Source organism: Aplysia californica, unplaced genomic scaffold, assembly GCF_000002075.1.
Source record: "Aplysia californica isolate F4 #8 unplaced genomic scaffold, AplCal3.0 scaffold00007, whole genome shotgun sequence".
NCBI classification, from domain to species: Eukaryota; Metazoa; Mollusca; class Gastropoda; order Aplysiida; family Aplysiidae; genus Aplysia; species Aplysia californica.
Window position 1 is genome coordinate 2,875,263 of NW_004797277.1, and position 10,412 is coordinate 2,885,674.

Consider the following 10,412-nt stretch of genomic DNA (forward strand, 5'->3'; position numbering starts at 1 on the left):
TTTCACAGATCTATACATCTGGCATTGCAGCACAAACTACAAGATGGTCCGCATCTTGTTATATGACAAAATTTAGCTCCTGTCTCACTGGATGGTTGGAGGTTGTTTTTTTCAGTGCACCAAAAGACTAATGTTTTACTAATGTACTTCATTTATTCAAACGAGCTTAGAGAATACATGTCTGTGCTTTATATTTGTACGAACTGAAGAGAGGAGTTGTCTGAATTCCGCAACTCCATCTACTTTAAAAAAAAAAATACAGTTGAAAGTGCTCTAACGACCACCTGTCTAAAACAATGACCTGTAAAAACGACTACTTTCCATCTCCCCCCCCCCGTTTGCGTTTTTTCCTTATATTTTAATGACTCTCTCTAAGAGGACCACTTTTCTCCCCAACAATGGGTGGTTTTCTTGGGCAGGTTCGACTGTATATTTTGTATCTTTTTCAGGTTTGCCTTTTGTATTTTTTCCTGTATCAAAAGTGTTCCTGTTTACATTTTAACGAAGTTATTTTACCATTCATATTTATAATATTTCCACTTCCTCTGCCTTTACTGACCCAGTGTCTGTGATATGCACTTCTCGTCTCTTGCAGAAGGTGTGAGTTTAAATCACATTTGGGAAGGTCTTTTTATAGAGTATCTTTCATCAGCCTGCAGGGACGTGATGTCCCTTTCATTTGGGGTTGGTCTTAACAGGCAGAGTCGGAGCAGCCTGTCTCCTGAATGATCTAAGTAGTGTCAATGGTGGCGTGAAACACCAACAGTGAGCAATCACTATGACTCAACCCAGGACAATTTTTCTTGTCTTTTTCCAGAATGACAACAATGAGACCATTCTGAAAACAGCAGTGAGATGCTTTCCCGTTCTTTTGCATCAACTGGGGCCAAAGAGTGGTCATCTTGTTGACCAGCTGTTTGTGTAAGTTGTGATGTCCAGCTTGTTGCTTGACCACTGTTGTCTTAACCTTTGAATCCTGGACCCGTGAGTGGTTGACGGGTGCTCTGGTGTGGTTTGCTCCTTCTTTCCTATCAAACAACTATTGTCCTTATCTCCCCTCCTTCTTTTTTATGTTTGTTACTCTCTTGTAATACCTCTAATCTTTGGCACCTATATGACATTATTGTGTTGCAAGGGCCATAGAACACTTACTATAACTAAAACGAACCCTGGACCATGATGGGTTTTCAGGGTTAACCCTTCTGATGCTATGAGCGCGAATCTACATGAATGGATCACTGAGTGAGAAATGCAAGTTAGGAAAATAATCTCTGTAAGCCATTCAGATGAGAAAGATGCCATTGGCTTACGTACATAGATCAACCTTGACCCAAAACAAACTCAAAGCAGTGGAATTTTACGCCTGGAATATTTATAGAAATTTTGCTAAAGGGCCTTTCGATGAAAAATGAATCTTCAGTGACTTCTGTTACTCTGGATGATTATGTGCTGAAAACATTTGAAACAGTGTTAGAGCCTTCCTTTTTTAAAAAAACTCTTTTTAGACGAAGGTTGCCTTTAACAAAGAGCATAGATTTGATTTTAGCAGGTCATCATCTCTACGTGTGTCGCTTCTGTTTAATTTACCCCCCGCGGCGGATCCACTGACTGAAGTGTCTTTAGGCCATTCCCAAAGGGGTGGACATTTCTCGTTCATGCACAGTAGTATTGCAAATGGGCTGATTCATCAATGTCATGCTCATAACTGTGCCTGATCTACAACAGGGAACTGCTGCTTTTTCTTTCCTAATCCTTACTATTGTCATTTTCCCTCTACTTCTTTTGTATGCTTGTCACACTTTTGTGACCCACTATTTCCGGGGTGCCTTGATAGTCGAAGCAGACTTTGTGCTGTTGAAGCTAGAGAGGTGAGCAGAATAAGTCTGATTCCCTGTAAGGACTTCTCTGTTGACATACACCCCTTAGCGCTCATATGACCTTATGCAGTTGCGAGCACCGTAAAACCTTTACTAAAACTAAACTAAACCTAAACTTTAAACTTGTTATGGTCACACGTAAAAATAACTTCTAATACCTCTTTTTTTTCTGCTTGCAACATTGCCATGGAGAGCCCTTCTGGTCAGAGTTGTTTTTATGCTTTTGTTTGCATGACTAGTCCCATTCCTACCACAAATGTGATCAGTAACCACTGTGATAGTCTTTTTGTGAATGTGTTCTTTGTCAGATTGTGAGTGTATTTGTATTTGAAAGGATTGTTGAACGTTGAATGGACCAGTATGCATGAAACGTTGATTTAAATTTTATTTTATAGTGATGCGCTAAGAGCCACGAGGGAGTGGGAGCATAAAACATTTTCAATTTTTAAAAAAAGAATTCATTTCCCATCAGGCCTTTGCTGAATCATGAAAGTGTGACCGTGTGTCAGGAGCTTGCAGAGAGGTTTGGGGAAGCCTTGTTGGCCAAGGCGAATGTCACAAAACTTCGCAGGTAATTTGTCATATTCTTCTGGTAACTTTTTCTTCTTTAATCTCCTGATCTGAAACATACATGGGCAGTCATGGTTTGCCACTCATTTCTCTTTTTTGGATGCTCTCAAAAAACATGTCAACTTGGTCTTTTCCTTTCTCCCATCTGTTCAAATTCATTTTTACAAGTTTTTGATTCAGAGGTGTCCATGTTTCAGATAAATCTAAAATAAAACTTCAAAGAAAAGTGTAGGCTACTTCAAGGGATATTTTTACAAGTTTTAACGACGACCAACATCTCTGGGATCAGCTACAAGAGGTGATAAAACTCAGCAGCAACTGAGAATGAAACCAACTCTTGCAATTTATGTGAAGCTCCTACCAACAACAGTGGCAACGCTGACAGATGAGAGACGATAGTGTTGAACAAATAGAATGCTAAGTGTAAGATTCAGCCTACCATTTTGAAAAGTAACATATGACGGACTCATACGCTGAGTTGTTGAAATGTGTATGCAACCACCTAATTGTGTAGCAAGTGCTGTTAAAATCTTACCTAAACGTTATAAATATTCCTCCTCAGATGTGCCTGGAATGCTGGTCAGCTGGACTGTGCGGACGTCAGAGTCGAGGTTGCTGCGTCCAGTGAGTATGCTGCCGTTGCAGTTCTCGTTCTAAGTCTCAGAGGTGCCGATTTTCCTGACAAATCCGAAATTTTGAAATTGCCTGCATTTTAACTCACTTCAGACGGGTCACACAACAGTTGCGTGACCCCCGCCATGACGCTCGCGACGGGTCTCACATGCCCTGCGTGACCAACTTTGGAATTTTTTTTCGCTCTACAAATCACGCACGGATCGCGAGACCCGCCTCGTACCCTTGTTTGGCCAAGCCTGAGCTACTTAGACTTCATTTCGTATCTCTGGGGCCGGTAGTTTTTAAGTTATTGAAGGTGAAGGACAGTGACCCCAACTGGGGTTGAACAGACCGGAACTCGCGCTTTGTTTTTTTCTATACAGCTCATAGTAATCCGACAGTCGCGTCGTAGTAACGGTCGAAGAAGTCGCATGAACAAGAATCACATAATTTCGCCGTTTTCTATACTTCTGTGCGTTCTACTAGTTCTAATGTCTCAGAATATGATGTGTCTATTAGTTAGGATCCTGGATATGTACCCGAACACGGCCCGAGTCGTAGTTCTAGGGCTAGATCTAGCACTAGTACCGGTGTTGTTTTTCGCGCAACGAAATCACAACGTCGTGCCGTACATCTGTCTCATGTAATTCAGTGTATGGGTCTGAATCAATGCACAGACCAGCTTTTATATTTTCACCAAACACTTGCACATGTATACAAATCAACCAGAACACTTTGAACTTTCATTTTTGTTGTTGCAGTGAATTTCATTCTACTTGTCACGTCTCTGGAAATTTTTCGAAAATCAAATTCATGCCAATTTTTAAAAAATCATACAAATTATAGTATTAGACTTAGACAACTTTAGTTTTTTGTATTAGATTAAGCTTGAATGTTACTTTACTGTGTCAAAAAATGATTACAATGGGGTAATTCTGAGAGTTGTGGTGATTTATTGAAATACCCCCCAAAACGCCAGTCTTCAACGCTTGTGACTGGTGAAAGGGCCCAGTCGCAAGTGAGTTAAAATGTATTTCTATTTATACATTTATAAACATCTTTATTCATATCGTGTTGCATTTATCTAAAAACAAACCATGGTACAAGATGTAAGATGTATTTGACAATAAGATCTGTAAATTTTGAGTCCTTGCGTAAGCATTTCCATTGGGTCTGAAAAGTTAACGATTTTATTGCGCAGCCAGTTGGTATCTGTGTTGTGTCGGTGATACATCCTTAAGCCAAACTTAAACAAGTCCTTGGACTAGGATTCCTTGACGCGATACTTCAGGATTTAAAAAAAAATAATGATAAAGCACACACACATGCGCACATGCACAGAGTGTCTATACTTGGATATACATGTATTTATGGAAACCCGTGGAACATTTTAAAGTCAGCATGGCAGTTATTTGTCAGTTGTTGATCCTGACTAATTGTTCCCCCTGAGATCCTCATTTTTAGATTCCATAGAGTGGTAGGTCTCTTATATGCAGTGCAGCATACTCTTTAGAGTGTCTTTGTGTAAGTCAAGGTGACTCGCCATTAAGGAGGGTGATCCCTAGGATGTGTCCTTCAGCAAAACATGTTAACCCTATGTCAAAAACAAGATACTGCAGTAGTGTGTTTGTGGATAACTTTGTGTACTATGTAGCTTTAATGAATTTTTGTAATGTGTGTATTTATGTATGTGTGTACTTTATTTTAGACCAAAAGTGGATTTTTTAACAATTTGTTTTCTTATATTTATTTACAGTCGAAACATCTCTAATGACCACCTATCCAAGACACTCGCCCTTACACAAGACGGCTTCCTCCCTCCCCCCTTATGTTGTTTCTATATGTGAGGCAGCGTGGTGGAATCAGGCTCTCGTCAATTTTTGGGCATGTAGAGTTATTGGTATCATCTTAAAGTTTATTCACATGTTTTTATATGGACAAAAAAAATATCCTTTTATCTTGAATACAAGTCGAGATATTTGCGAAAGAAGGAGGTGGGGATCACCTGTTGTCAGAGGTAAATCTAGTGAGAAAATGGCTGCCAAAGATTAGTTATTTCCTTAGCTTGAGAGTCCGTGGTAACTGAAAATTTACATTTTTGAGCCTTTAATCAACGCTTTAAAAAAAAATCCACATAGAAATGAGTTCTTTACTGAACTTGAAAAGTGTTGAGCCAAAAAAAAAAATTTGATAAAAATTCACAAACCTGCGGAAAAATGCAAGTTTCTTCACTTTGATTATTTTGACGAGAGCCTGATTCTACCACGCTGCCTCTCATATTATATTGTCACTGTACAAGACTTTCTCCTGTCTGGGATAAACTTTTTCTCCTTGACAATCGGTGGCTTGTTGTACAATTTCATCAGTATTTTGTTCTTGTGTTAAATTTGTTCTTTTTGCCTATGTACAGACACTGGGAAAGTTTTGAAACTGGAGGAGGTCACCCCGTTCTTCTCCCTACTCACACGCAGTGGGGACTTTCGCCTGAGTAAGTTTTACTTTGTTATCGCTTTGGCACACAAAGTGTGACTATTGACTTGGAGATACTATTAGAGGTGTATTTTGTTTCTCCATGCTGTGAAAAGAAATTTTGCAACAGTTTTTCTGTAGTTGAGGGTACCTCTGATGAGTCCTACTTCTTTTCTTTCCCTCTGTTGTTTCTGTCTATCCGTCATACTTTCACCCTACTCGGAATGACCGTTATCATATGGATGTGCGTCTCTTTAATCAAAGTTTAACACTTTAATGAGTCTCACATTAGATTACAGTTGTTATTGCTGGTGGTTGGAAGGCACCATTGTTTGAACCATTCTATTCTTTCCATCTGTTGTTTCTCTCTGTGCATCCCCCTTTTTTTTTTCCGCGCTATATGAATGGCTGTCATTTTGTCAATGAGTCTTTTCTTTACCCAAATGAAAATGTTGTTCTTCAGTTCGCGAAAAAGTTATTGATTTTGGACCCAGATGATGTAAAAAAAATCACAGGCGCAGGGAAAGGAAAGCAATCAGGCATTTTTCTAAATGAATTGAATCTTTATGTACAAGTTTGGCTCATCAAAAGTTGGGGTGAGTAATTAGCGGGTGCTCTGGTCTGGTTTGCTCCTTCTTTCCTATCAAATATTTATTGTCCTTATCTTTCTTCCTCCTTTTTTTTTGGTTTGTCACTCTCTTGTAACACCTTAAACCTTGGGGACCTATATGACCTTATCGAGTTGCATGTGCTGTAAACCTCTTACCAAGACAAACAAAAGTTGGGACTTCTCTGGTTCAACCTTATTTATTATGAGTTTCAGAGAAGCTTTGAAAGGTTTGAGGATAGCAGAATGAGCACTGCTGTTGATAGATAATAGTTATCGAAGATCAAAGGAATACTGCAGCTTGATGGAGGATACACAATATTTGTGGGTAGTTCGGGGATGTCCCCACAGGCTGGTCTTTCTCTGTTGTTTCTTTGCTTGCACTAAATGACAGATATTTTCTTGATGTGCTTCTCTTTATGACAAAAAATACATTCTAAGGAGCATGACTTTTTTAAAGATGTCTTATAATTTGATGTAGTACTCATTATTTTTTCAAAATAGTAATATAGTTTTGATGTAGAATACACAATGGAATTTTAAAAATTGATGTATATTCATGTAGTGCATGTGATATATATTTTTAAAGTTAAAAAATGTAATTTGATGAAGTACACGTTTTGAAAAAAGCAATTAAGTGTTATGTAGTGAACATTATGTTCTTAAAAAATTTAATGTAGTTTCATGCAGTGTGCCTGATGTTTTTCTAAAAAAGAAATTTAGTTTGATGTTATGTTCACTTTGTTTTTTAACTTGCCTATTCTTTTTTCAAAGTTGCCTTGCGTAGTCTGACCAAAGTTCTTCCCTTCGTGGATCTGAGTGGGTCTGAGACATTGAAGAAAAGTACGGTGGCCTCTTGTCTCAAGTTGGTGGAGGATGACGCTCGGGACATACGATTGGAATGTTGGTCGGTTCTTGTGTGTTGTGCTCGTGTGTGTTGTGTATTCTTGTATTTGTCAGGCGGGGTAAGAAAATTTACAGCTTAATTAAATTTTGTTTTGTTTTGATTTAGACTTTTTTCATTCCTATAGTGGTGGTTTTTATCAACCATGTGTGAGGCGTGCTGACACACTGAATTTCATCTTGCAATCTGGAAATGGAGAAAATGGCTGAAAATTGACAAAAGGGTCAAATTTGTAGATTTTTAACTGTCATTTTCTTGAAGTTAATTATGTCTGTCTTCTTTCTTTCTTCTTCTTCTTTTTCTTCTTCTTCTTCTTCTTCTTTTTCTTCTTCTTCTTCTTCTTCTTCTTCTTCTTCTTCTTCTTCTTCTTCTTCTTCTTCTTCTTCTTCTTCTTCTTCTTCTTCTTCTTCTTCTTCTTCTCCTTCTCCTTCTCCTTCTCCTTCTCCTACTCCTTCTCCTTCTCCTTCTCCTTCTCCTTCTCCTTCTCCTTCTTCTTCTTCCCCTTCCCTTTCCCCTTTTCATGCTTCTTCTCCCTCCCCTCCTCCTCCCTTTTCCTCTTCTTCTCCTCCTTCTGTAATATTTGAGAACATTGACAGTAACGTTTCTACAATTCCTCTGTCCGCTGTGCTGGTGAAGCTCCCTGATCCCGTGCCTGGTGACAGCTGAGGCCAGACTGCCAGTGGGGAAACCCTCGGTGATGGACAACCAGATCCTACAGCACCTGGAGCGCCTCTGCTCAAAGACTCATCTGGGGAGACGAGAAAAGGCCTTTTTGGAGACAGCACTCACAGCCCTCGGCCAGTTTGGCAGGTATCGTGCAACTTTTTTTTGGGTTTAAATAAGAGTTTTACGGCACTTGCAACACATTTAGGTCATATAAGTGCCGAAGATTAGAGTTGTTACAAGTGAGTAACAAACAAAAAAAAGGAGGAGGGAGGAGGAGGATGATACATGTTTGATAGGGAAGGAGAAGCAAATCATACCAGAGCACCTGCCAACGACCCACTCAAGCAACCTTACTTTCCTTTCCTCCCTCACGCATCCATCTTCTTTTCCGTGCAAAAAATTTTAACATTGATTTCAGATATATTACAGCAGAATTTGGAACATTTTACAGCACAATTTTGGTCGTATAAGAGGCGGGATGCTTCCACCTTGCATGTCAGGACAAATCTGGGCTGCGAGGGATACAATGTTCCAAAAAGTCACGGAGATACTTGATAAAACTTCTCCCCACATGGGCAAATATAATCTATGTTAATTCATGTTTACTAAAGGTTTGTCTTGGGACTCTGAAATGCTGAGTTTTGTTTTGGTCATGATAGAAAAAAACAGCAGCAAAAAAACCAACCCCACTGGCGTCTGATGTAGCGGATAGGTGCTTTGCTTGCCATAGCTGCCACTTTCCCGCTAAATAGCAGAAACTCGGCTTCATCTAGCTTTTCCTGCAACTTTCCTCCATCCTCCGCTGGACCGCTCTTGGTCGCAAATTTCATACTTTTTTTTTCCCGCGGAAAACACCGAACCGGGAGAGAGACGAAAACGCGGCTTGCGCATGTCCGCCCGTAGCTTTCTACTTCCGTTCTTCTAGGCCCAGCGCTAGTTTCACATTGTTTATTGTTGTGGAGCAACAAAGTTTCGATCGGGCATCGGGACGTCAGCGCGCCGAGTTGTCATTGAAATTGGCGAAAATTCGAGAGAAATTGATGCAGAATGCAAAAATAAAAGGAGCTAGAATGAGAAAGAAGCAGCCAGTGTGCGACTTGAAAAGTTCATTAGAAAATTGAACTAGCCGTTTTTTGCGAAAGAAATAGCGGCCCGCGGCAGTCCTGTACAATTGGGTCCCGTTTGTTTACACGACGGCTATTGTGGCTGCTGTGGAAGTGAATCTAGATCTAGATCTAGAAAATCTATCTCTAGATATAATCTAGATCTACACATATTTAGATATATCTAGATTCTAGATCTAGATTAGATAGCCTAGGTTATAATTTTAATTCGGTTAAGATCTCTAAATAAGAAACACACTACAGGGGCACTATGTACAAACGGGACCGCAATTGTACAGGAGTGCCTGCCTCCTTGATCCGATACTGCTCTACGTCTATGTACAGGTTTAAAGTGAAAGAAATCTTTTTATGAGAGAATTAAAACAAGACACGAGCCTGTGATCATATATGGATGAATTTTGGTATTGAACTAGGAATTTAGGTGTAAGGGGAAAGCACTTGACCTGTTGCCTGAAGCAAAGTTGTTTTGTCTGCTATTTGAAATAAAATTTGCATGGGTAAAGGTGAAGCTTTGCAGTTGGTTGGAGGTGTATTAAGTTGATAGTATGTTGTAATATATTGTCTGTATTGATGTTATAATTATAGTGTGTATTATGTAATGTCAATAGCTATTGTATATATGGATTTATGTATTCATATAATATTTTCAGTATTGGTTTTATAATATGTTTTGTAGACAGATTGTGTATTTTTTGTATTTATATATTCGTATAGTTCGTATTGGTCGTACGGTCAGTATTATGTTGCATTGACTGATTTTTATATGTATGTATTTATTCATTCATATATATCTGTATCATGGCTTTGTAAAACTAATTTCTTCATTTGAATTAATAACAGTGAATTTTGATTTTATTTTTAAAAAATGCCTTCTTGCCAGAGTTGTGGAGGGCAGCCTGCTACAGTCGGTGGTTGTGAGGTTGCTGGAACATCGGCTCAGTCGTCAGCTGAACATCGCCTCTGTGGCCTTCACACAGGTCTGTTCTTCAATGTTCACTCTTCCTGTAAACCGTGTCTCATCATATTCAATTTTGTCCCGCTTTTTCTCTCTTTCTCTCTCCCTCTGTCTGTCTGTCTCTTTCCTTTCCTTCCCTCTCTCTATTTCTCTCTCTCTCTCTCTCTCTCTCTCTCTCTCTCTGTCTGTCTGTCTCTCTCTGTCTGTCTGTCTCTCTCTGTGTGTCAGTCTAGCATATAGCAATATGTGTATATTTTGTGGCCTACCCAAGCACTTTTCATAAGATTTGAGATAATTTGTTTTTGGTCCAAGTGCTTATGCTTTCTTCTTTCGTACTTTTCAGCTGGAGCAAATCGCAGCGCACAAGAAAGAGTCATTGCAGCAGATCTATGTTCGTTTTAAGGGAGCCATATGCAAGGTATTTGCTGATGTAGAGTCAGCAGGTGTTCTCACTTTAGAATTCTCTGTCTTTACTTTTTTTTTTCCCAGTTTCTCTTAACTTTTCTCCAGGTTGGTGCTTGTATGCCCATTCCTGTTTTATTCTCTCTCTTTCCTATGTTTGTCTTTCTGTCTCTGTCTCTCTGGCTCTGTCTCTCTCTCTCTCTCTCTCTCTCTCTCTCTCTCT

The 10,412-nt window shown here is 39.4% G+C and overlaps 1 protein-coding gene across 1 annotated transcript in view; it reads left to right on the plus strand.

The window, feature by feature from the left end:
- The window catches only part of LOC101856065 (serine/threonine-protein kinase ATR), a gene marked incomplete in the record, with an annotated part of 74,155 nt that overhangs the window by 16,468 nt on the left and 47,275 nt on the right, over positions 1-10,412 (plus strand). The window contains 8 exon segments of the mRNA XM_013081704.2: positions 818-921; positions 2,350-2,448; positions 3,010-3,071; positions 5,473-5,550; positions 6,913-7,045; positions 7,679-7,852; positions 9,713-9,809; positions 10,131-10,205. Coding sequence (XP_012937158.1) covers positions 818-921; positions 2,350-2,448; positions 3,010-3,071; positions 5,473-5,550; positions 6,913-7,045; positions 7,679-7,852; positions 9,713-9,809; positions 10,131-10,205 — 822 coding nt within the window.